Source organism: Pristiophorus japonicus, chromosome 11, assembly GCF_044704955.1.
Source record: "Pristiophorus japonicus isolate sPriJap1 chromosome 11, sPriJap1.hap1, whole genome shotgun sequence".
NCBI classification, from domain to species: domain Eukaryota; kingdom Metazoa; phylum Chordata; class Chondrichthyes; family Pristiophoridae; genus Pristiophorus; species Pristiophorus japonicus.
The window spans coordinates 117,129,078-117,156,575 of NC_091987.1; the positions used below are offsets into that span (position 1 = coordinate 117,129,078).

The 27,498-nt window shown below is 43.1% G+C and overlaps 2 protein-coding genes across 2 annotated transcripts in view; one reads left to right on the forward strand and one right to left on the reverse strand.

Annotated features, from left to right (window-relative positions):
* Window positions 1–17,303, forward strand: part of map3k15 (mitogen-activated protein kinase kinase kinase 15) — a 211,060-nt gene extending 193,757 nt beyond the window's left edge. Inside the window, exons 24-28 of the mRNA XM_070893918.1 lie at window positions 488–710; window positions 1,724–1,836; window positions 8,105–8,211; window positions 11,147–11,223; window positions 16,140–17,303. Of these exons, the coding sequence (XP_070750019.1) occupies window positions 488–710; window positions 1,724–1,836; window positions 8,105–8,211; window positions 11,147–11,223; window positions 16,140–16,203 (584 nt within the window). The 3' untranslated portion in view covers window positions 16,204–17,303. The remainder of the gene's footprint in view (window positions 1–487; window positions 711–1,723; window positions 1,837–8,104; window positions 8,212–11,146; window positions 11,224–16,139) is intronic.
* Window positions 17,304–21,481: 4,178 nt separating this feature from the next.
* The window catches only part of LOC139276238 (pyruvate dehydrogenase E1 component subunit alpha, mitochondrial-like), a 39,874-nt gene continuing 33,857 nt past the window's right edge, over window positions 21,482–27,498 (reverse strand). Inside the window, exons 8-11 of the mRNA XM_070893919.1 lie at window positions 26,813–26,884; window positions 25,957–26,024; window positions 23,575–23,683; window positions 21,482–21,976 (exon numbers count right to left, since the gene is read on the reverse strand). Coding sequence (XP_070750020.1) covers window positions 21,812–21,976; window positions 23,575–23,683; window positions 25,957–26,024; window positions 26,813–26,884 — 414 coding nt within the window. The 3' untranslated portion in view covers window positions 21,482–21,811. The remainder of the gene's footprint in view (window positions 21,977–23,574; window positions 23,684–25,956; window positions 26,025–26,812; window positions 26,885–27,498) is intronic.

The window sequence follows — 27,498 nt, forward strand, 5'->3', positions numbered from 1 at the left end:
TGGCCCCCCGATTTCTGGCCCCGATCACTGGCCGCCGATCACTGGCCGCCGATCACTGGTCCCCGATCACTGGCCCCCGATCACTGGCCCCTGGATTACTGGCCACGATCACTGGCCCCTGGATTACTGGCCCTCGGGTCACTGGCCCTGGATCACTGGCCCCGAACACTGGCCCCCGATCACTGGCTCTCGGGTCACTGGCCCCGGTCACTGGCCCCCGATCACTAGCCACCCGATCACTGGCCCCAAACACTGGCCCCTCCATATTGGCCCTACGAATGTACATAATTAACAGGCAGTACAAGACCAGCTGGTCCATCAAGCCTGTCGTACACCATGGTGGCCGGACGATCGTGTCTAAATACTTCTTACCTCCCCCTGCGCCACTCACCCTCGCTGCCATGTAATTTAAGAGACCACAGCTTCTTGTTTTATTGTTTAATGGCTGGCTACTAATATTTCAATGGCTATTTTGGTGTTTATTTAGAGCTGCGTTCTCACTTTGGCCCAGCCTCTGAGGGTGAAGGGGCAGACAAAGACCTGGATGAGATAGAAGATGCTGTGTACCAACAGGAAGGGCAACCTGTAAACAAGGAGCCTCCCATTACCTCCGGAGTGAGCACCTTTAGTTCAGCCGCATCTCAAGAATTCCAGCACCTACAGAAGCCTCTGAGTGTGCAGCTGGACAAATTAAAACTGAAGACAAACAGGTATTGAGCCTTTGTCTATACAATCTCTTTCAAAATAGAAACTCATTCCTATGTGTCACCTTCAACAACTTCAGTGTTCTACAAAACCTCGGCAAGGATGCCCTCTGGTGCTAGCATTGGCTCAGTGGTAACCCTTGTGCCTCTGAGTCAGAAGGTGGAGGGTTCACACTTGAGCACCATTCTGAGTGAGTGCTGTGCTGTCTTTCAGCTTAACCAAGGCCCTATCTGCTATCTTGGATGGATGTAAAAGATCCCATGGTACTTTTTGAAGATGAGCAGGGGAGTTCGCCCAGAGTCATAGCCAATATTTAGCCTTCAACCAACACTTAAAGCTAATGATCTGGCAATTTATTTCATTGTTGTTTATAGGATCTTGCTCTGTGCAAATTGGCTGTTGTGTTTTCTATATTACAACAGTGACTTCATTTTGTAAAAAAAAAAGTACTTCATTGGCTGGAAAGTGCTTTGGGACATCCTGAGATTGTGGCTGACATCTATATGTAATCTGGATCGAGATTCATTTATAGGAGCGTAGGGCTTAACTGAATGCTCATCCCCCTTTACCACTCCTTGGTGAATTATAAGAATATCCCCCCCTCATCATTACATTTAAAAGGTCTGTATTATAAACGACAGGGAGAAGAGCAGAAATTCAAAGTTGTTAGCTAATTTCAACATTCTAAATTTGTTGAGCTTCAGTCTTATAGTTATCATATAATCTGAACCCACTAGATTATCGCTTGTTACATCATTCCTGAACACAGTTCTTCTCTGTAACTCTAACTGTGAATGAGGAAAATGATAAAACTCTGTTGTACACAGTTGAAAGGGTTGATAATGAAGTGGACGTGGACTGTCTACTTTCCCTACATTGCAACAGTGACTACACTTCAGAAGTACTTCCTTGGCTGTAAAGTGCTTTGGGATGTCAAATGAGGTTGTCAAATGTGCCATAGTAGTGCAAGTCTTTTTTTCCAGTTGAGTTATGAGATTATCTCATTTTGACCCTGTAGGCTTTTGAAAGACTTAGTCCAGAAGGAAAAAGAGTATCAGAAGCTTCTTCAACAAACAATTGAGCAGAGACACCGGGACTTATACCATCTCCATTTAAAATCCAAGCTAATGGGTAAGGTAATAAAACTGAGTATGGACACTGTAATGTATGTACCTGTGAGAGTTATGTATTACCAATTACCAATGGGTAAGACTTGCCACCAGGGGGCACATCTGTGGGAGACCTAAGGGTCACCTGTGCACCCTAGAGCAAGCAGGTATAAAAGGAAATCTACCATGCTGCTTCCTCACTCTGGAGTCGCAATAAAGAGACCAAAGTCACAACAGTTTGAGCTGAAGATGTACAGTCTTGTGGAGTTATTCTAAACATAACAGTGAGTATGCTCACAGGTTTGTAGAGCTGTGAGTGAGTGGCATAGCCAGTCACATGATGTTCACAAGATTCAATAAAACCCCAGTCAGATGAGTCTAGGTCATCCACTGTTGTGTATTCAATAACTCAATAGACTGCATACTGTAAACTCCGAACAGGTACAAACCTGGCTTTACTTTATTAGGGTCCAAATTGATCACATTACAAGATGGCTGGCCTTTTATACCTGGGCCGCACACATGTGTGCACAGCCCAATGACCTCCGACAGTGGCGCCACCTGGTGGCTAGTAAACCCAAGCATACATCCATACATGACAATATCCCCCTTAAGATATTAGTAATGGTCTTTTTACAACATGAGACGATCCAGAACGTCTTAGTTCAACTCCAGCCTTGGGCGAACGTTCTGAGTCTGTTATGACTGGGGGCTGGGTAGCCGATCTGATGGGAGTGGCAATGACCACATCAGGGATTGAAAGTCCAGATTCATTTACCATGTCAGTGATTGAAAGTCCAGATTCATTGATGACAGCGGAGTCCTTTGATGACTGAGGGTAGGTTGGTTGGTCACTGATTGTGTCTTCCTCAGACTGTTCCGATTCATCCGTGTGCCACAGCTTTATCTGATCGACATGTTTCCTGCATGTCTGTCCATTCTTCAGCTTAACAATAAAAACTCTGTTACCTTCCTTGGCCGTAACAGTACCGGCGATCCATTTGGGACCTTGACCATAATTCAGTACATACACAGGATCATTGTTAGAAATGTCGCGTGACACAGCAGCGCGATCATGATACACTTGCTGACTTTGACATCTGTATTCGACACGAATATTCAAGTCAGGGTGAACAAGAGAAAGCCTGGTCTTGAGACCTCTCCATCAATAGTTTAGCAGGGGAGACCCCGGTAAGCGAAAGGGGTCTTGTCCTGTAACTAAGCAATATGTGTAACAAGTGAGTTTGAGGTGAACCTTGAGTTACACGTTTCATACTCTGCTCGATGGTTTGGACCGCACATTCTGCTTGTCCATTAGATGCGGGTTTGAATGGTGCTGACCTCACATGTTTGATACCATTGAGTTTCATGAACTCTTGAAACTCCATACTGATGAAGCAAGATCCTTTGTCACTTACAACGATGTCAGGCAGACTAGGCAGAAGGCTCTCAATGGTAGCTTTGGATGTGCTGGATGACATGATGATACACTCTATCCACTTAGAATAAGCATCCACCACAACTAAGAACATCTTTCCCAGGAAGGGTCCTGCAAAGTCGATGTGGATCCTGGACCATGGTTTAGATGGCCACGACCACAGATTCAGCGGTGATTGCGCTGGTGCTTTACTAAGCTGCATGCAAGTGTTGCACGGATGCACACATCATTCCAGATCAGAGTCAATTCCAGGCCACCATACATGAGACCTGGCAATGGCTTTCATCATGAAAATACTGGGATGTATGTTATGTAGATCATGCACAAATTTCTCTCTGCCTTTCTCGGGCATAACAACACGATTACCCCACAGTATACAATCTGATTGAATGGATAGTTTGTCTTTGCGACGGATGTAAGGTTTGGTCTCATCACACATTTGCTTGGGTATGGCAGACCAAACACCACTAAGGATACAACATTTCACAACTGATAATATCGGGTCCTGGCTGATCCAGATCTTAACTTGTTGGGCCATGACAGGGATTCCTTCACTTTCAAAAGCATCCATGACTTACAGTAGGTCTGCCAGTTGTGGCATTTCCACCTCCGGTGTGGACAACGGCAGACGGCTCAATGCATCGGCACAATTCTCAGTACCATGTCTATGATGAATGGCATAATCATAGGCAGATGATGTCAGCGCCCACCTCTGGATGCGGGACGATGCATTGGTATTGATACCTTTGTTTTCCGAAAACAATTAAATGAGTGGCTTGTGATCTGTTTCCAGTTCAAACCGAAGACCAAACAGGTATTGATGCATCTTTTTAACCTCATACACACAGACTAGTGCTTCTGTCTCTACCATGCTGAAGGCTCTTTCCGCCTTTGACAAACTTTTTGAAGCATATGCAACAGGTTGTAATTTGCCCGACTCATTAGCTTGTTGGAGCACGCAACAAACTCCATATGACGAAGCATCACAGGCCAATACTAGACACTTACATGGATCATAATGTACCAGCAGCTTGTTAGAGCAAAGCAGATTAGTAGCTTTCTCAAAAGCTCTATCTTGAAACGCACCCCAAACCCACTTCTTAGCAGCATGTGCAGTGGCTCTAAAAAGGTGCTCAATCTAGGTAAGAAATTACCGAAGTAGTTGAGTAGACCAACGAACGAATGCAGCTCCATCACAATCTGAGGCCTGGTGCATTTTTGATGACCTTGGTTTTCGAGTCCGTAGGCCTGATACCGTCAGCAGCAATTTTCCTCCCCAGGAATTCGACTTCCAGTGCCATGAAGACGTACTTCGAGCATTTCAGTCTGAGCCCCACTTTGTCCAGATGATGTAGAACCTCTTCCATGTTGTTCAGATGTTCGGCAGAGACACGACCTTTGACCAGGATGTCATCTTGGAACACGATGGTTCTGGGAACGGACTTCAGTAGACTCTCCATGTTCCTCTGAAATATGGCTGCAGCCGAGCGAATTCCAAAAGGGCACCTGTTGTAGATAAGCAGTCCTTTATGAGTGTTGATGCATGAAAGTTTCTTCGACATGTCAAACAGCTCCTGTGTCATGTAGGCCGATGTCAGATCCAGTTTTGTGAACGACTTCCTCCCGACTAGCATTGCAAACAGGCCATCAGCCTTCGGTAATGTGTATTGATTCTGTTTCGAAACTCGATTGATCATAACCTTGTAGTCTCCACAAATCCTGACAGTGCCATCATTTTTCAACACGGGAACAATGGGGCTGGCCCATTCGTTAAATTCGACCGGTGATATGATCCCTTCATGTTGGAGTCTGTCCAGTTCCATTTCGACCTTCTCCCTCATCATGTACGGAACCACCCGAGCTTTATGATGGACCGGTCTTGCATCCGAGTCCACGTGGGTCTTCACCTTGTCTCTCGTGAAATTGCCGATGCCTGTTTCAAACAGCGAGGGGAACTTGCTCAGCACTTGAGCACATGGAGTATCCTCCGACGATGACAGTGCTTTGATCTCGTTCCAGTTCTATTTGATTTTTTCTAACTAGTTTCTACCGAACAGCGTTGGACCATTGCCTGGAACAATCCATAATGGTAAATCGTGAACTGCACCATCATACGACACCTTGATTACTGCACTGCCAATCACCGTTATGAGTTCTTTAGTGTATGTACACAACTTGGCATTGACTGGATTCAGCTTAGGCCTCACAGCCTTAGTATCCCACAGCCTGTCGAATGTCCTCTGACTCATTATTGATTGACTCAAACCCGTGTCCAATTCCATCGATACCGGCACACCATTAAGTTTTACATTAATCATTATTAGTTGGCACATTGTTAGGAACGAATACAGTCCATACACTTCCTCCTCTGGTATCTCGGATTGCATATCCGGATCCGCTCTAGTCTGGTCATCATCCTCCATGTGGTGTGTCGCAGCACGCTAGCTCAGTTGCGGACACATGCGCTGGAGATGCACCACTCTCGAACAGCCTTAACAAATATACTGTTTAAACCGACACTGATGATGCCGATGATTTCCCCCACAACGCCAACACGGTGATATCGAATTCATTCCCGTTGGTGGACTTTGACCATAGAAATATAGAAACATAGAAAATAGGTGCAGGAGCAGGCCATTCAGCCCTTCTAGCCTGCACCGCCATTCAATGAGTTCATGGCTGAACATGAAACTTCAGTACCCCATTCCTGCTTTCTCGCCATACCCCTTGATCCCCCGAGTAGTAAGGACTTCATCTAACTCCCTTTTGAATATATTTAGTGAATTGGCCTCAACTACTTTCTGTGGTAGAGAATTCCACAGGTTCACCACTCTCTGGGTGAAGAAGTTTCTCCTCATCTCGGTCCTAAATGGCTTACCCCCTATCCTTAGACTGTGACCCCTGGTTCTGGACTTCCCCAACATTGGGAACATTCTTCCTGCATCTAACCTGTCTAACCCCGTCAGAATTTTAAACGTTTCTAGGAGGTCCCCTCTCATTCTTCTGAACTCCAGTGAATACAAGCCCAGTTGATCCAGTCTTTCTTGATAGGTCAGTCCCACCATCCCGGGAATTAGTCTGGTGAATCTTCGCTGCACTCCCTCAATAGCAAGAATGTCCTTCCTCAGGTTAGGAGACCAAAACTGTACACAATACTCCAGGTGTGGCCTCACCAAGGCCCTGTACAACTGTAGCAACACCTCCCTGCCCCTGTACTCAAATCCCCTCGCTATGAAGGCCAACATGCCATTTGCTTTCTTAACCGCCTGCTGTACCTGCATGCCAACCTTCAATGACTGGATGACTGGTCTCGTTGCACCTTCCCTTTTCCTAATCTTTCACCATTCAGATAATAGTCTGTCTCTCTGTTTTTACCACCAAAGTGGATAACCTCACATTTATCCACATTTTCCTTCATCTGCCATGCATTTGCCCACTCACCTAACCTATCCAAGTCACTCTGCAGCCTCATAGCATCCTCCTCGCAGCTCACACTGCCACCCAACTTAGTGTTATCCGCAGTTTTCATGTACGCAGTCAGATAGACCCTGCCATGTGCAGCTCTGCCAAACGACGGTACTTGTCGAGTTCTGATTTTTCAATGATATCTGCTTTAAGCTTTTGTCTATCGTCCTGCATGATTGGGCAATCGTGATGGACTTGCTCAAATCCAGCGTCTCCGCTGCCAGTAGCCTACGCAGGATCACCTCGTGGTTGATGCCGATTACAAAGAAGTCCCGCAGCATGTCTGCCAAAGCAGTTTTGAATTTACACAGCCCAGCTAGAAATCTTAGGTCAGCAATGAATTCCAATGCATCCTGGCCCTCAGAATGAACGTGCGTATAGAATCGATATCTTGAGATGATGATGCCTTCACCTGGTTTGAAATGGTCACGTACCAGAGCACACAATGTTTTATAGTCCTTGTCCGTTGGACTTTAAGGCACGAGGAGATTTTTTATGAGTCCATAGATTTTCTGACCGCAAACTGTGAGGACTGCCAAGTGCCGAACTGCGTTTGCCTCTTTCTCCATTTTGTTGGCCATGGAGTACTGATTCAAGCGGGCTACAAAGTCTGTCCAATTTTCTCCCTCCACGTATCGCTCCAGAATTTCAGTTGTGCTCATTTTTGTATGCGAAGGTTCTTGTTACCTCGTCGCCAAATGTTGTGTATGCAATAACTCAATAGACTGAATACTGTAAATTCTGAACAGGTTCAAACCTGGCTCTACTTTATTAGGTCCCAAAGTGATCACATTACAAGATGGCTGGACTTTTATACCTGGGCCACACACGCGTGCGCACAGTCCAATGACCTCCGACAGTGGCGCCACCTGGTGGCTAGTAAATCCAAGCATACATACATGTCATCCAAGATGAGGTATGCAGTTGTGAGCCTAGTGGATCAACTGGTAATATGTAGTGTGATTGTTAAACCTTTGTTAATAAACCAACTAGTTCTTAATAGCAATGTGTTGCTATGAATTCTTAAGCAAAAACCCCATGAGGCAAATACATTGTAGACACTCTAGATAAGAATAACTCACAAAACCGCCCATTGCAGCTTTTCTTCTTTCTCTAGATCCTTTACTTCTTACTGAAGGGAATGTGTGATGAAATACTCATCGATACTGAACACTGGTATTAGTGGTTTAGCCAGTTTTGTACACTGCAACATATCAGCTGCATGTGTTTAAAGTCATGAAAAACTGGTTAAAGATTATTTAAAAAAATGTTTCTTCATCTATTTTGGCTATCTCAACACATTCCTGTATTGGCTCATTCCTAAAAAAAAAATGGTCAGGACTGAGCCTGAATAACTGACTGCATTGCCTGTATTCTCCATTCCCAGATATCTCCGTTCCTTCAGTGTCACAGCCTCCTGGACACCACAGATTGGACCAGGAGCTCACTGACTGGCTGCAAGAACAGGGAGCAGACCCAGAGTCTATATACAAGGTAAAGGGTGGCATCTGTGATACCAAATTGATTAAAACTACAAAAATACATTCTTGTCATCAGATGATTACTCCAACTGAACTGCTTATTGCTTTGTTTGGTGTATGATCCTTATCATTGAATCAGATTCCACTCGTAATTGTTATTATTTTTCTTTCTTCATTTCTCCTTCTCTCTCCCTTCTCTCTCCTTTTATCCTTCCTCTTCCTCAGCTGCTCTCTGTATTCATCCTCTCTTTCTCCTCTGTCCCCGTATCTCTTTCAATTCTTCCTTTCTCTCCAGTCTATTCTTTCTCTCTTCCTCTTCTCTGTCTTTACTGCTCCTCTCTCCCCAGGTGCTCTCTTTATCCTTTAAATTACTCACTCCCCTGTCTCTCTTCCTCAACTCTCCCGTCTCTCTATTCCTCCTCTCTTCCCAGCTTCTCTTTTACATTCTTTTCTCAATCTTTCTTCTTCCTATCTTTTCTATTCTCTCTCTTTTCCTTTGTTACTCCCGTCCATTATTTCTCTCTTTCCCCTATACTAGGCAAATACACAAGCATCAAAAGATACAAAAGCTATAATGATGACTGAAATCGCTTTGAACATTTGTTTTTTAAGTAATATTTAGTATTGATTTTATAGTATGGTTTGATTCTTTTGAGAGTCTTGTGTTAGTTCCAACTTGCTTTACTCTACGTGAAGAATAACTTACAGATGTGGAGAATCGTTTTCAGATGAGAATCTGTAGCCGGTCTTTGTGGCATTCCCTGCTCCAGAGTTCGGCGGTAAAATTGGTTGAGATAAATTGTGGGTCCACAGCTTCAGTGTAGGGTTAGGGTTAGGGTTAGCATTGTTCATCCACTCTTCTATCTGTATGGTTGCACGGGGAGCAGTGAGTGATTGTGGTACAAATTATTCACCAGGCAGGGTGCTTCTGCTATCATAATTGGAACAAATAAAATCAGACCAATGTTTATTGCCCCTTCTTATAAAGTGGCAAAAAGTGTTCCGACATTCGATGGGGAGCACAGAACGATCATGTCAATAGTTAAACACAAAAAGTCTCACCATATCTGAGGGAATTCCACTGTTTAATGTCACTAGCGACCTGATTCACAGCGGTTTGAGAGAAGGTGCATTCTGTTGCAGCATTAATAACCCACCGGCAGGTTGTGCTATAAATAGCTGTGCTGTATGAGTCCTCCCAAAGACAGTTTTGCCACTTTTAGCACAGGTTTTCTGCTGAGATCCTGCTGACCCAGCCCGATACAATTCGTTCTTTACTTTTCCATATACTTAAGAACATAAGAACATAAGAAATAGAAGCAGGAATAGGCCATATGACCCCTCGAGCCTGCTCCGCCATTCAATAAGATCATGGCTGTTCTGATCATGGACTCAGCTCCACTTCCCCCCCCGCTACCCTTTACTCCCTTATCGCTCAAAAATCTCTCTATCTCTGCCTTAAATATGACCCAGCCTCCATAGCTCTCTGGGGCAGGGCATTCCATAGATTTACACCCATCTGAGAGAAGAAATTTCTCCTCATCTCAGTTTTAAATGGGCAGCCACTTATTCTGAGACTATGTCCCCTAGTTTTAGTTTCCCCTATGAGTGGAAATATCCTCTCTGCATCCATCTTGTCGAGCCCCCTCATTATCTTATATGTTTTGATAAGATCACCTCTCATTCTTCTGAATTCCAAAGTGTATTGTCCCAAACTACTCAACCTATCTTCATAACTCAACCCCCTCATCTCCAGAATCAACCTCGTGATTCTTGCTATACTTTTCTTAGTATGCCCAAGGTCTTTTTTGCAGGGGGGGGGGGGGCGGAGAGGGTGTATGGAGGGATGTAATCTACAGGAAGAAATATGTAATCTGCATGTAAGTTTGACCCTGATCTGTTTTTTTACTTGGGATGTGGGCACCACTGGAAAAGCCGGCATAGAACTAGGGGGGCATAGTCTCAGGATAAGGGGTCAGCTGAGATAAGAAAGAATTTCTTCACTCAAGAGGGTTGGGAATCTTTGGAATTCTCTGCCCCAGAGGGCTGTGGAGACTCAGTCGTTGAGTATATTCAAGGCTGAGATAGATAGATTTTTGGACTCGAGGGGAATCGAGAAATATGGAGATCGGGTGGGAAAGTAGAGTTGAGGTCGCTGATCAGCCATGATCTTATTGAATGGCGGAGCAGGCTTAAGGGGCCGCATGGCCGACTCCTGCTCCTATTCCTTATGTTCTTATTGCCCATTCCTAGTCGCCCTAAGGAGGTGGTAGCGGGATGTTGTCGTGATCCGCTGCAGTCTGTGCGGTGATGGTAGTCCCAGAGTGTTGTTATTCTTTGCAGCAGTTTTAATATAACTGAGTAGCTTGCTCGGTCACTTCAGTGTCACCCATGTTGGTGTGGGACTGGAGTCACATATAGGTAAGGACGGCAGGTTTCCTTCTCCAAAAGATATCAGTGAACCACTTGGTTTTATGGCCACTTTTATTGATGCCAGCTTTTTATTTACACCTTGTTTAAACGGAATTCAATTTCTTAACCTGCTATGACAGAATTTGAACTCGCATTCTCTGGATTACTAGACAAGTACATAACTACTACACTGCCGTACCCATGGAAATATTCAAAAGTCCATTACCTCTGTACTACGTACTGGCACTGTTTACAATGATGTGCAGTTTCTTATTTTGAGCGTTTCTTATTATGTGAGTGTTTGCTATCAAATGCAATCTTCCAGTATTTACTAATTATCCTTCTCTAACATCACAGAGTTAGGAAATGATCCCAAGTTTACTAAATGATTATTATGTGATTGTCGGTTCATTTCTGGGCGGGTTCAGGTTTTGCAATCAATAAATTATAAAATAATCTTCATGGGGAGAGGTGAATAATAGGTTAAACTGCCTTTTTTGCTTTTATGAACTTCTAAATAGGTTTCTCTTTTCCAGATGTGTGCAGAAGGTTACTCACTGCCTGATGTTCTCAAACATATTACTAAAGATGATTTGAGATACCTACAACTCCGGTAAGTGCAGTTTTAGATGGGGAAAGAGAGAGATGGTGGATACATTCTCCTTTACAGTCTAAAACGACAGATTCATTAACATAATAATCAATCCATTTTTCGTACTCCACCAAAGCAAAAAAAAAACCAGTGGCTGTTTTAAGTAAATTTAGCAGTGAGAAGTGGAAATTGAAGATTGGCACTGCACAGTTTGTATTGCAGAAAAAAATGTTTGGTCCCTGGGCTGGTCTGAGTTTGAGTTTCTGCTTTGAGTGTACGACCTCCTCAGGAGGAACGCTCTCATTAACATAATAATCAATCCATTTTTCGTACTCCACCAAAGCAAAAAAAAAACCAGTGGCTGTTTTAAGTAAATTTAGCAGTGAGAGGTGGAAATTGAAGATTGGCACTGCACAGTTTGTATTGCAGAAAAAAATGTTTGGTCCCTGGGCTGGTCTGAGTTTGAGTTTCTGCTTTGAGTGTACGACCTCCTCAGGAGGAACGCTCTCATTAACATAATAATCAATCCATTTTTCGTACTCCACCAAAGCAAAAAAAAAACCAGTGGCTGTTTTAAGCAAATTTAGCAGTGAGAGGTGGAAATTGAAGATTGGCACTGCACAGTTTGTATTGCAGAAAAAAATGTTTGGTCCCTGGGCTGGTCTGAGTTTGAGTTTCTACTTTGAGTGTACGACCCCCTCAGGAGGAACGCTCTCATTGCTTTAACTGCTTTGAGTGTAGGACCCACTCAGGAGGGACGCTCTCGTTGCTTTAACTGCTTTGAGTGTAGGACCCCCTCAGGAGGAACGCTCTCATTGTTTTAACTGCTTTGAGTGTAGGACCCCCTCAGGAGGAACGCTCTCGTTGTTTTAACTGCTTTGAGTGTAGGACCCCCTCAGGAGGGATGCTCTCGTTGCTTTAACATTAACTGTTGCAGCAACAATGAGCCTCTTTTGAGTTTTTAACCTTTGTCAAGAGCTGACAGGACACCAGCTGGTTACCAACAGTAAGAGTGTCACCGGATTTTGGCGCAGGAAAGCATTGCTCTGTGCACTTGTTGAAGGACATATTTCCAGTGCTTAGTTTTTCCCTGATTTGAGAACCCTGGGAAGTCTCTGAAGAAGCTGCAACAGTTTACACTCGAACACTCAGCGCTGCATCTTTGCACCACTCTGAAAGCAGCATTCACTGATGGTGGCGATGTGTATCCTATTCCGCTGCTAACGAAGTGAACTAAAAACACATACTGAGACCGGCCCATTGTACACAGTGCTGACCAGGTTGTCCTGAGCTCTGTGAAGTCCCCCTTTAAAATCAATGCTGGCAGCCTCGTGCAGGTAAAACACTCGATACATGGGAGCAATTCCAAGGAGGGGGAAACTTCTTTAAACCTCTCCACCTCTCTTTCTTCCTTTTAAGATGCTCCTTAAAACCTAGCTCTCAACTGCCCTAATATCTCCTTATGTGGCTTGGTGTCAAAATTTTGTTTGATAACACTCCTGTGAAGTGCCTTGCAGGCGCAATGTAAATGCAGGTTGTTGTTGTAATCAAATCGAGGCATTCAAATGATATTAGAATTTGTCGAAAGTGAAATTTGAGTGATTTACAAAAGTTCTCTGAATCCTAAGATGAAATTGCTCTTGAAATCATTGTCGAGTCTTTCCACTTGCTGCTTAAATTTCCCACTGGGAAGGGGCACACCTTTGGTCAGTGTTTGCACGGATGGTAGCTGCTCGTGTAGATGTGGTTGGTCCATATGCTCCGTGTCGTCAGAAAGTGTACATAAAATGGCAGTAGCACGGGAAATGGCAGCACTTCAAACAAAAGCATGAGAGTGAGGCAAAGGGACCCGAGTAAAAGGACCATTTACAACTGATATCAGGACATTCTTCACCACAGAGAAAATAATCGACATACCAAAAATAAATTTCCAGGTAGAGAGTAGTGCAGACAAAAACCTGGAATCATTCTGGAAGCTGAAACAGTTTCCACTCAAACACTGCCCTCTGCTGATTGACCAAAGAATAGCTCTGATGGAGGATTGCTTGACATTTGCAGTCCAGACTCTCGAGTGGAATGAATTATATACTTGGGAGGGAAGGGAGATGAATGTTCCTGTTACTGGTTGGGATCGCCCTGATTTCATAGCAGTGAGAAACGGAGATGAACAAAATCCATTTGCCCCCTTGAAACGTAGTATTTTGGTGGCCGTGCTGCAGTGTGGTGAAGGTGCCTTTTAATCCCTGCCCATTTGTTTGCTTTTCACAAAGTCAAGGCTGGAGGTAACAGAGGGTGTGGGTTTCAACAGCAAATGAGCTGAGGCAGGGGAGCTGAGATGGGGCGGAGTTGGCCGATGTTATGGAGATGGAAGTCGGTGGTCTTGGTGATGGAGCAGATACTTGGTCAGAAGCTCAACTCGGGGTCAAATACAACACCAAGGTTGCGAACAGTCTGATTCAGACTCACAGTTGCCAGGGAGAGGGATGGAGTCGGTGGCAAGGGAACGGAGTTTGTGGCAGGGATCGGAAACATTGGTTTTGGTCTTCCCCTTTATTTAGTTGCAGGAAATTTTTGTTCATCCAGTACTGGATGTTGGACAAGCAGTGTGACAAATTAGAAATAGCGGAGGGGTCGAGTGTTATTGCCTCTTATCACTGTGCCACTTTTAAATGAGAACATTTGGAGAAAAGCAACATTTAGTGCCAACCTGCCCTTCACTAACACAACATGCCCGAACAATTGGGTTAGCTATTTCTACTCGTGTGTGATTTGTGGGGCTTACGATTTTCCTGATCATTAAAATGAATCACTGCAAAGTTAGGAGCACTGCATAACTGCCATTTTGACCTCCGAGCCCAATTTTCCAATACACGCTGATTGAGACTCTAAACTGCACAAAATAATTAATACCACCAGAGGGCAACATAGTAATACCTCGCCAGCACACAATGTGACTTCAGACCCTCAGCTGTGACCAGGGAAGGAGAGACGAAGGTCCTTCCTGGGTCATCTGCACATTATGCATTCAGGGCTTTTTGACCAAATTGGAAGCTTGATCAGCAGGAGGATCCGACACACAGTGGAGAGTTTGTGGACACTGCATGCTTCATTCATGCCGACCAACACTTCTCACATGTGAAGCCCCAGGGACTGATAAGAACATAAGAAATAGGAAAAGGAGTAGGCCATACAGCCCCTCGAGCCTGCTCCGCCATTTAATAAGATCATGGCTGATCTGGTCATGGACTCAGGTCCACTTCCCCGCCCTCTCCCCATATCCCCTTATCGTTTAAAGCACCATGGTATTGGAGGTAATGTACTGACGTGGATAGAGAATTGGTTGGCAGACAGGAAGCAGAGAGTCGGGATAAACGGGTCCTTTTCAGAATGGCAGGCAGTGACTAGTGGGGTGCTGCAGGGCTCAGTGCTGGGATCCCAGCTATTTACAACATACATCAATGATTTAGATGAAGGAATTGAGTGTACTATCTCCAAGTTTGCAGATGACACTAAGCTGGGTGGCGATGTTAGCTGTGAGAAAGATGCTAAGAGGCTGCAGGGTGACTTGGACAGGTTAGGTGAGTGGGCAAATGCATGGCAGATGCAGTATAATGTGAATAAATGTGAGGTTATCCACTTTGGTGGCAAAAACACGAAGGCAGAACATTATCTGAATGGCGGCAGATTAGGAAAAGGGGAGGTGCAATGAGACCTGGGTGTCATAATACGTCAGTCATTGAAAGTTGGCATGCAGGTACAGCAGGCGGTGAAGAAGGCAAATGGTCTGTTGGCCTTCATAGCTAGGGGATTTGAGTATAGGAGCAGGGAGGTCTTACTGCAGTTGTACAGGGCCTTGGTGAGGCCTCACCTGGAATATTATGTTCAGTTTTGGTTTCCTAATCTGAGAAAGGATGTTCTTGCTATTAAGGGAGTGCAGCGACTGACATATGAGGAGAGACTGGATCAACTGGGCCTGTATTCACTGGAGTTTAGAAGGATGAGAGGGGATAGAAACATATAAAATCCTGACGGGACTGGACAGGTTAGATGCAGAAAGAATGTTCCCGATGTTGGGGAAGTCCAGAACCAGGGGACACAGGATAAGGGGTAAGCCATTTAGGATTGAGATGAGGAGAAACTTCTTCACTCAGAGAGTTGTTAATCTGTGGAATTCTCTACCACAGAGAGTTGTTGATGCCAGTTCATTGGATATATTCAAGAGGGAGTTAGATATGGCCCTTATGGCTAAAGGGATCAAGGGGTATGGAGAAAAAGCAGGAAAGGGGTACTGAGGTGAATGATCAGCCATGATCTTATTGAATGGTGGTGGAGGCTCGAAGGGCCGAATGGCCTACTCCTGCACCTATTTTCTATGTTTCTAAGAAACTGTCTATTTCTGTCTTATAAGTATTCAATATCCCAGCTTTCACAGCTCTCTGAGGCAGCGAATTCCACAGATTTACAACCCTCTGAGAGAAGACATTTCTCCTCAGCTGTGTTTTAAATGGGCAGCCCCTTATTCTAAGATCATGCCCTATATTTCTCATCTCCCCCATCAGTGGAAATATTCTCTCTGCCTCCACCTTGTCAAGTCCCCTCAATCTTTTATGTTTCGATAAGATCACCTCTCATTCTTCTGAATTTCAATGATGAATGTGCCCATAATACATTGAGTGTTTGCTTTTCTGTGCCTGCACCATGCTTCATTGCATGCACAGAAGGGGGAACGTGCAATGTATTTGGGGGCAAATTATAACATCAGCGGGTCAGCAAGCTTGAGGCTTGGGAGCGAGCAGTGCCAACAGAGGCCAGAAACGCATCCTTACTGGCATGTAAAGCAAGGTGGCAACTAGGGTTGTTGATGCTCCCGAAATTAGCAAATGTTCCCTTTGAGAAGCGTGCACTGGGACCTAACACTGTTATTTTCCATGTTTTAGAGGAGGAACTGTTTGCCGAATCTGGAATGGCGTATTAAAGTTCAGGAAAACAACTAAGGATTGAATAAGGGAAAAAAACAGTAATTATGCTGTCCAGCCTTTTCAGAGTGATTATTTTTATTACATGAATGACCAAAGCTGCTATTATATTAAGGGTAATTATGTATGTATTGAGTTTGTGTGTTTGCACAGATTGAGTTTGATGTATGTCTAGTACTGAAGCCATCAGTCCTTGGGTACAGCACTTGCATTATGGATGCTCAATTAACACTGAGAATCGTCATGGAATACTCTGTCACATAGCGGATGTCTGCAGGGTCCAGGATTGGCAAACAATCGAAGAGCAACTAACACCCCCCACCGCCACTACAAGTCCTATTGCCTCCTTCAGTACAACACCATTATGAGACTATCACAGTGCCAATCTCCCTCTTCCCATTCCATGATAAGCAGCACCCTAACATGCTATGGCTTTTGAATTGCTTGTGTCATTTTTAATTAAACAGATTGTGTATTTGACCAATAAATCAAGAGTTGGTTTCCTGGATGCAATCAACAGCAAGGGACCTTTCATTTGAACGAAATAATTTATTTGTTTAAGATTTGTATTTAATTTAGCTACGTATGTGGCATTGAATCATTGTGTGGTGGAATCTGTATGCTGTTTTTTAACTGAAATTATGGAAGAAGCAATTTTTTCTGCTCATTGAATATATTTAAGATGGAGATAAACAAATTTTTGAATGATAAGAAAGTGAAGGGTTATAGGGAATGGGCAGGGAAGTGGAGCTGAGCCCAAGATCAGATCAGCCATGATCTTAAGTGGCAGAGCAGGCTCGAGGGGCTAAATGGCCTACTCCTGCTCCTATTTCTTATGTTCTTAAACAATCACATTTGCCAATTGGTGAGCAGGAGCCATTATTTAATTTGGCTTGAGAAAGGTAATGATTGAGTTTCCCATAGATTCAACATTGAAAGGATTATCTTTACGTTTTTTGAAATTATGGCCAGTGATCAGACAAAAACAATTCCATGTCACGGCTAGCCTGAGTAATAAGTTATGATGCCAATACAGAAAATATCATGCTGGATTTTCCTGTTGGAAAAAGAAAATCTTTATTCAACAGTGATCTGAATCTTTTATATTCTTCTGAAGCTATTCTCGTGGAGTAATTATCTGATTATTTTATTGTATGTATAGATATATTCTGCTTTTGGTATTTGGTGATTTTTTTTGTACATATCTAATTGTAAATAAACATATTACTTGATGTAGTCTGGAAATAATTAGTGCTATCACCATCGGAACAGGAGTAGGCCATTCAGCCACTCGAACCTGTTCCGACATTCAGTTAGATTGTGAAGGAATTCTACCTTATAATTTCTTTAAAAATAAGACAAACTGGATTTGGAAATCCTCGCTATGAAAGACTTCTAGCCTTCAAGGGATGACCCTGGATAAGTAACTTTATTAACTTCTTAAAGCAAGACAATTGTTGAAATAAGCAGTCAGCTTGAATGGCATAATCTGGATTGTTCATCATAAACAAATGGCATCTGCCCTCTTGACCAAAGATGGTAAATTGAACAATGGACACATGTAAACGCACTAATTGGCTCAGTTGAATGTCAAGTACCTCGCATAAACAAGAGCAAATTCTTGGGACTATGGATGAGTTATTTGGATAACTTCTTAAAAATGACAATGTAACAAACACTCAAGTGCCCAATGCATAAACAGATGACATAAATGGTAAACTCACAATAGCTATATATTGATACAACAGCTAGAAAATAACTAGTGATATCAAGTTAATTATGAAAAACAACCGAAAAGGGTCTAAAAAAAGTTAGACTCACATTAAATGGGCAAAAACGTCTCTCAACTACAGAGCAAGGCTTGCTCTGTGGTCTTCTACTCTTCCATTTCTTGGGGAACTAAGGTAACTGCTACCTTGATAATTGATGGATATCCTGCTTAAACAATTTTAAGAACTAATACTGTAACAAAGTTAAGATTTAAAAATAAGATTCTCTACTAGAAATAAGATTGTATTTTTCACCTTTTTTAGAACTGATAACATTGCGATTGACTGACTCACCAGCTGTAAATTGCAGATCGGTTCTTTAAATAAATCTCTGTATATTTTAGAATTGATTCTCATACTCTTCCGTATCAATAACTCGCGAACCACATCTCTGTACACTTTTTTGGTGAAGAGGTACATTTCTGAGGGTAGACCCCTGGAAAACTATCCAGAACATTACAATCTGGCCAAAACTTGCTAAAAAGTGCTATCTGGAGGACGGTAACATTCTCGGGTTGTTCCTTTCCTTTAGCGGGGAGATAGTTAGGACCTTTAGACCCAGTTAGGGTCTTCAGGATTCGGCTACCACAACCTTAAGTTGAGAGTGAACACTTGAGGAATATGCCTGATCCGGGATAGCCCCAAAGGGTCGAGGATTGTAATTATCCTCACAAGATCATGGCTGATCTGTATCTTAACTCCATCTACCTGCCTTGTTCCGGAACTCTTGCCAAATAACAATCTATCCATTTCATTTTTGAACTTTTGACTTGAACTCCAGCCTCAACAGCTCTTTGGGGGGAGAGTTCCAGATTTCCACTAACCTTTGTGTGAAGAAATGCTTCCTGACATCACCCCTGAACAGCCGAGCTCTAATTTTAAAGTTCGACCCCTTTGTTGTGGACCCCCCTCCCACACACCAGAGGAAATAGTTTCTCCCCTTCTACTCTATCAAATCCTGGGGTCCTCAGATGGAAAACTTTTGCATAATGCACAAATGTTCAATTGCTTTCCTGGTGGGACAGAGAGAAGGCCAAGCTGTTGTACCTCAGCTCAGTGATACATGAGACATCAACAAGCTTTGCATTCCTGCACAGCTTTCTTAGAATACTTTTATTGGCTTCTTCCGATTTCTATAAAATTATTGGGATGGTTTAGAAGCTCTGATTTTAAAAAGTTCTAACCTTCAATTGATGGTTGATAAATGTTTATTAAAATGGATGCGATTCTCCATATCACTGCTGTTTCTCACGTTCAGAAGCAGAATGCATTTGGCACATGGTATAGAGAATATTAGATCCATTCAATAATCTAGGATGTTAGAAAGTGTGTTAAATGATACTAGTTAATTAAAATTCAAACTACAACTTTTTTGCAAAAACTTGCTGTAGACCTTGAACTGTCTTAATCCCACAAGCCATGGTTATTGTAGTGAGTACAGAGTCATCATCATCATAGGCAATCCCTTGGAATCAAGGAAGACTTACTTCCACTCCTGAAGTGAGTTCTTTGGTGGCTGAACATTCCAATACGTGCGCCACAGACTCTGTCACAGGTGGAACAGATAGTCGTTGAGGGAAGGGGTGGGTGGGACTGGTTTGCCGCATGCTCTTTCCACTGCCTGCGCTTGATTTCTGCATGCTCTCAGCGTTGAGATTCGAGGTGTTCAGCGCCCTCTCGGATGCACTTCCTCCACTTGGGGCAGTCTTGGGCCAGGGATTCTCAGGTGACGGTGGGGATGTCGCACTTTATCAGGGAGGCTTTGAGGGTGTCCTTGCAGCGTTTCCCCTGCCCACCTTTGGCTCGTTTGCCGTGAGGAGCTCCGAGTAGAGCACTTGCTTTGGGAGTCTCGTGTCTGGCATGCGGACTATGTGGCCTGCGCAGCGGAGTTGATAGAGTGTGGTCAGTGCTTCAATACTGGGGATGTTAGCCTGGATGAGGATGCTGACTTTGGTGCACCTGTCCTCCCAGAGGATTTGTAGGATCTTGCGGAGACATCGTTGGTGATATTTTTCCAGCAACATGAGGTGTCTACTGTACATGGTCCATGTCTCTGAGCCATACAGGAGGGCAGGTATTACTACAACCCTGTAGACCATGAGCTTGGTGGCAGTTTTGAGGGCCTGGTCTTCAAACACACTTTTCCTCAGGCGGCCGAAGGCTGCACTGGAGGCGGTGTTGGATCTTGTCATCGATGTCTGCTCTTGTTGATAGGAGGCTCCCGAGATATGGGAAGTGGTCCACGGTGTCCAGGGCCGTGCCGTGGATCTGGATGACTAGGAGGTGGTGCTGTGGTGAGGACAGGCTGGTGGAAGACCTTGGTCTTATGGATGTTTAGCGTACGGCCCCTGCTTTCATACGCCTCAAAAAATACGTCGACTATATCCTGGAGTAAACACTCACTGTATGTGTAACACTTTCAGCTCCATAAACTATGTGCCATAGAAGCTTATAGTACAGAAGGAGGCTAATCAGCCCATCATGTCTGTGCTTGCTCTTTGCTACAATAATCCAAAACTAAATCTCTTTCCATATCCTTGTATCTTCCTTTTGGGTTTAACGCTAAAATCAAAAGCTCATTTACATTGCAAGTGTCTCGCTGGATCATTAAGTCTTGCGAAACACTATCGGTCACCCAACCAGCCATTAGCATCTAATCCAAAGACAATCTACAAATTAAACACAACCCCTACTCATGAAGTATACAAGGGCTACTTATAACCTACTGGAAATTCAGACACAGATGTCAGTGTGCCCCACAGCATTTACTGCATGTTAATGACAGTCGTGTCTGAATTCCTGATGTACATAGTTGTGCACATCATAATATCGATCCTATGGAATCCCAATGGATTGGCGAGTCTACTAGTTAGTGTGGTGACAAGCTCACCTTGGGTCAGTTTCCAGACCAGGCAAACAGAATTTGGGTCTCCTCTGGCAGTTAAATAAAAAGGGCCATAAGTTTACATTAAATTAGGGATCTCAGTGAGGCCATAAAAATACATGTTGGTTGTACAGTGTTGCTCTGGTTCAGGAGGGAGCATTTTTCATAAGTTAGGCATGTTGGGGCAGAGAGAGCTTTGGATATGGTTCATCATAGAAATTTACAGCACGGATGGAGGCCATTTCAGCCCATCGTGTCCACGCCGGCCAACCAAGAGCAATTCAGCCTATCCTACTTTCCAGCTCTTGGTCCGTAGCCCTGTAGATTACGATACTTTAAGTGCACATCCAAGTATTTTTTAAATGTGGTGAGGGTTTCTGCCCTCTCAAGGTCCTTCCTATCCAGGCTCCTCATAATTTTATACACCTCAATCAGGTCTTCCCTTAGCCTCCTCGGTTCCAAAGAAAACAGACCCAGCATCTCCAATCTTTCCTCGTAGCCAAAATTCTCCACTCTAGGCAACATTCTTGTAAATTTAGTGAACAAAATACAAAATTGAACCCCATCAACCTTTTATGCCTCTATAAATTAGACTGTGCAGAAAAAGAACTTCTAATTCAAAATCACAAAAACACATTGACACAAAGTCATTTAGTTTTGAGATACATCTTTATTGCATTGTCAGACACTGCAATTATCAGCCCTGATCATCTTACAGATTAATCACCCTGGATTAAAAGCAACCTAACTGGTACAGGACAGTAAATATTAAATAAATCATGGTAGATAAATGATTCACTGTGGTTCATAAACTGTACATATACAAAAAAAACAAATAGTAAAAGGTCATAATTTTCTTAATATGCAATTTTGTTTAATTGAAGTTTGATCTCTTGTGAATCCAGCATTCAGATCCCATACGAGAATGTACATGTTGGTTGTAGGTTCTGGTGTAACAGATTTCAAGGGCTTTGTTCCTTTTAGGAGGCAGATTTATACTTAATCCATGGGTTGGTGCCACGGACTTCGAATGCTGCTTCGTTGCAGTAAATGTTATTGGCCAGTTCATCGAGGGCCGGTTCAGGGTCAGTAGTGGCAAACTGTGCTGCTTCCTCCACCTCCTTCCTGACATGAGCATCAATTTCCTACAAAACAACACGGTGTTAACATGACTGCACAGCAACACTATGAACCACCAAGTAGTGAAATGGTATAACCAGGCAGAATTGTCACTGGGGATAGACCCTTATTTCACTGCACTCTTACATACTGGGGTGACATTGGTCTATGCCAATAGTACAAAACGGGCTCCTAGAGAATCAGCAGCCAGTGAGGTCAATGGAAAAGAAAACTGGTCACAGTGTAAAGCGGGCTGCCGATTAGCTATTAGCCCGTTTCTCGCTGGCAGTGTAGACCAATTTCACCCCCATTACAACATCTACATATAACGAGGCTACTGTTTACAGTGCACAATTCTAATCTTTCCAAACGGTTTACTTAAGTTTCTCCAAAATGAACCAAGTGCTGGAATTGCACAGGTCGGAAGCATCAGGTCACATGCAAAAGGTTAATCTCTTTCAGACGCTGACTGATCAGTTGTACCCGTCCAGTATTTTCACACTTTGCTGCATGCAGCAGTCATCTATTTTCTTTACTTCTGTTTCCTAAACATTTCAAATCTAGTTTCAAAACCGTCAGGTGCTCTTTCACAGATTTGAAAATTTAACTATTTTCACCTTCACAATGTGACTATTTGTCCCTGTTCTTTTTTTCTTTTAACCCCTTTCAAAGCAACAGGCTTGCCTGCTACAGATTGTTTTTCCTTTGCTTCAGTTTATTCCACGTTCAATTTGCCATCCTTTCTCAGTAGCTAATCACCACTATCAGAGAGCTTGCCCCTCTGCTAACTGCTACACATATTACATCTCTCTTAGTCCTCCCCTAATACCCAATATGCACTTTCTAGCTGCAACGACAGGATTGGGATCATGACTGGACACCACAGCTAATTTTAACATACATTGTCTCAAAACCCCTTACACCACTTGGATAGACAAAATATCCAATAAGGAAGATATAATTTAAAGTTACCTTGTTCCATTCTACCTCCAAGAATTAAAAGATCAAAAGATTTGTAAAAAATGGAGAAAGGCGGCCTTTCTGGGTCTTAATTTGCTAACACTGATAGGAGTAAACCGTTCTACTGAATAAATCATTGTTCATAATATAAATATAATACAAGTTGGACTTCCCTTATCCAGCACCCTCGGGAACCGTACTGTGCCAAATAAGGGATTTTGCCGGATGAGGGAAGGTCAGCGGCCTGAGAGGTGGTCGGCGCCCCGGGCAGGCCCGAAGTCTTGGCGGGCCCTTGGAGGGCCGGGTGTCAGCGCGGCCCCAAAGTCAGGGTGGAGGTCGGCCACGTTCTGCGCATGCAGCTCCGGCCGCCGGAATCATGCCGGACGAGGGGTGGTGCCTAACCCTAACCCCGATATAATCTGTATATATAAATATAACACTGCATTTACAAAGTGCCTTTCACATAAAAATCACAAACCAATTTTTAAAGTGCGATGAGTTGCACAGGCAAAGGCAACAACTATTCTGCACCAGGACGGACCCACAAACAGCCATGAGATGAATGAACGGGCAACATACGTGTTATTTTAAAATTCAGGTCTTTGCGCTCATAAATCATTTGTCACATTCAAACCACCAGGAAAGCCAATGGACAGAAACATACCTTCAGCTCTTCTATGCTGGACAGGTTATTGTTCAGTATCCTCTCCTTTAACATAGTGATGGGGTCACTTTTACTTCTCACTTCCTGGATTTCTTCTCGAGTACGGTAACTGCGTACATCAAAGCACAATCAGAAACATTTCTTTACAACATGCTGCAGGACACCAATGCTCTTTTCTCTGATATTTGAAACTCTATCAGATCACACTGAAGAGATAAATAATTTGGAGGACTTTAAAAAGAAAAATGCTCAATTCTTAATAATTATGAATGTCTTTGAACTTGGTTAAATTAAACTTTCACTCGTCAAAAGCTATTTTGTGAACTTTAGCCTGAGGAAATGAATACCAGAGGAGGAATAAGGTAGACTGTTGGGGAAGTAGAGCTAGGTAGTGGAGAAGCGGGAAAAAAGTACAGCAGATTAAAAATGGTAGATGCAGCAACAAAGCAGAAGAAATAACTGAGTGGAGATGGAAAGATAATCATGCGGACATTATTTGTGAGCTTGTTGAGTGGCTTCATTTTCCACCTTGAATTAGAATTTTCCAGCCCTGCCTCGGATAAGTATGGCGCCCTAACAGTAAAACAAATGTACTGCAGCAGTGATATAGATCTTTTGCTAAAGTAAAGGGGAAGCAGAGTCGAATGAGATGTCCCATGATATTAATGATTATTAAAGGAGTTATTTGTACAGGCGCCTTTCAGTTGTCCTTGTTGATTATTTATACTTTAGAATTGCTGGTTAGAGCTAGCCTGGGGGTAGCCATTTTGTACTGAACTTCCCTTCCTGTGATGTAAAATTCCAGTGGTATTATGAACAAGAGTGGGCTTGTTGAAGTACAACTTTGTTATATTAAGGATTACTGTCCAAAATGTCTGCTTACAGGTTTACTGCCTCCAAGAAGAAATTCCATACAGTAATACAGTTGGGTCCAGGACAGGTAGAAGTTCCTCCCTGCAGAAACCCCCCACTCCTCTCCGGCCTCCTGGCCTTCCGCATTTAAAAGGTGCTTAGATGTGCACTTGAAGTGCCGTAACCTGCAGGATTACGGACCTAGAGCTGGTAAATGGGATTAGACCGGATAACCTCTTGTTGGCTGGCACAGACACGATGGTAAGTACATCATGGAATCTTTTATAGCCAGAGTGATAGGGACTAGTTTTGATCGCCTGGATGGGTCGGAGAGGAATTTTCCCAGATTTTTTTCCCCCCAATTGGCCTGTTTTTTTCCCCTCTCCCAAGAGATCGCATGCGATACGTGGGCAGGGGCGGACTGGTTGGGCCGGATGCTCTTTACCTGTCCGCCATTATTCATAGGTTTACATGTAACCTTCAGGGCTGCTGACCAAGGGCCGTGTGGCTCTTCGTCGGCCGGCGTGGACACAATGGACCAAAATAGCCTCCTTCTGCGCTGTAAATTTCTATGTTTCAATAAATGGTAGGACTTGGAATGGTAAGGATCTGGAATGCACCGCCTTGATGGGGTGGTGGAAACGGATGCAATCATAGCTTTCAAAAGGGTATTGGATAAATATTTGAGAGTAAAACAAATCGCAAGGATATGAGGAAGGAGCAGGGGAGTGGAACTAACTGGATTGCTCTTCAAAAGAACCTGCGCAACTCGATGGACTGTGTTATACTATTCTACGATTCAGTAGAACACACTTCTCCTTTAAGAAAACACATACTACGAAAGCACCAAGTACAAACAGCAGTATCACTGAACTTGATGTAGAGAACACTTGTTCTCGAAACAAAATGTGTGGGATCAACCAGTTACCGTAAGCAAAACAGTACATTCTGCTACAAAATTACTGCGTGTTTACATGGCTCCTTCATTGTGAAGCTTCCGATGCAATTTAAAGCACTACCATCTGAAAGCAGATATAGTGGCTGAAAAATAGCAACTTCTAGCATTCAGCGCATTTCAAAACCTTACTGCCTAAAAGCTTCATCCTTCTAAATTTCCCAAAATCTATAAACAACATTCTTTTAGGTCTGTAATTCTGCACTTCTGGCATGAAACAGCCATTGCAATCTTGCTTCAGACATTACACAGGATTGCTCATCATTCCAACTTCCCATCAGCCATTTCCTTCCCCAAATAGAGGCACAGGAGAGAAAGTCTCTGTATACAAAACAGCAAAGGAAGAACCATCGATATGTATAGAATCTCTTGAACAAGTAACTCAACATACGTATCTTTTTTAAAAATTCATTCCGGGATATGGGCATCGCTGGCAAGGCCAGCATTTATCTATGATTCACTGAGCGTCCATTTTTGTACAAGGACATATCCTGGGCCAATACTCAACTCAAAGTTGATGCTTGCACTATATTCTAGGTGTTGCAATATCTCATTCAGATCCAACACATCATTACCTGATACCAGGATCGCTCATACTGTGTCCGTGATAACGATAGGTTTGTAGTTCCATCAAGATAGGACCCTGGAGTTGAACAAAAGGTGTTCGAATTCAATAAACATAGCAACAGGCGGAATTACAAGCTATTCATAATATGATCATTCCAAGACATTCTCCTCTATATTATTGTTTTCTTGCCTTTGCAATTCCCATTAAATATATACACAGCTCTTAATTTCCTTAGAATTCAAATTTCAGACTGTAAAATAATTCCTTATAGAATCGCCCGACTTATCTCCCTAGGGCCAAGTCGGTGATGACAGCAATAAACTGGTTAAGATGGCGTACCTATGATCCCTGGTGCTGCTTGAATCCTTCAATGAGATCAATGCCTTGTAGCTATCCCAGATACCCATTGTGCTCTATTATCTTCCTAGGACATTATTCCGTAGGACATTATATGCTCTCAGTCTCTAATTATTGGATTACAGATCTATCTTCTGTTGTCATTTATTAGGGGTGTATTTGTTTTATCTCAATTACAGCAAGTCATAAAAAGTTAGATGACAGTGGGCATAATACAGGACTAAGTTAATCTCTACATTTATAAATCACTCAAGATTTATATCCAAACCTCTGGAATAATTCCTATCTTTATTACACACTCCTGAAGGCTCGCACTTCTATTATTTATAGTTGTATGACGGATCCACAAGTTATTTTTATAGACTTGTATAAACAGCATTCTCTGAACTACACACGTTAGTGGAAAACTAAAGTGTTCTTCACTGCTCTAACAATTGAATTACTTCTAACCAAAATATAAAGCAAATCTCACGTATTCCAGTAATGACACATATTTTATGCATTACCTTTCCAGACCTGCAGTGATCTGCTGCAAATTTTGTTGCTTCTCTGACACACAGCACATCCATGCCATCGACCTGTAAACAGATTTGTGCAAGATGGATTCATGTACGACATAGATGCAACTGCAAAGATACTCTTAGGAATCAAAGAATAAATACATATTCTTTTTGTTCTATTTCGCTCTTTGTTCTCTGATGTTGTTCTTTTGCCAGGAAACAGCAGCATGTTCCCAGGTCAGCAGCGGTATATGGCTGACACTTCTAGGAATGGCACATTCTATATGAAGAACAGCAGGCACGAAATGGTATCCTGCTGCTTTGTGGCAGTGTGCTCCAGCACCAAGAAACTGAAGTGCCAAACTGCCCCTTGCAATTCAAAAATAAACACTGCTTAAATAAACCAACTCACTTCTGTCTGGTAACAAGCAGCAGTTACAAATTGTATAAAAGAAATAAAAACATGCAGAGCACATTTATTTTGCACCATCGTTACCCAAGTCACGACTGAATGCAGTGGTAAATAGGATTTCTGATAATAATACTAAATGATAGAAGTCAGCGTCCACTCCTAGGTCTGTACTTCAATTCTCTCATTTCTAAACAAAGAATTCATGGGACAATCAAAAGTGTAACAGTTTACCTCATTTGTTTCCAAGTTGTTGACATGTTTCAATCCAACATAACGGCAT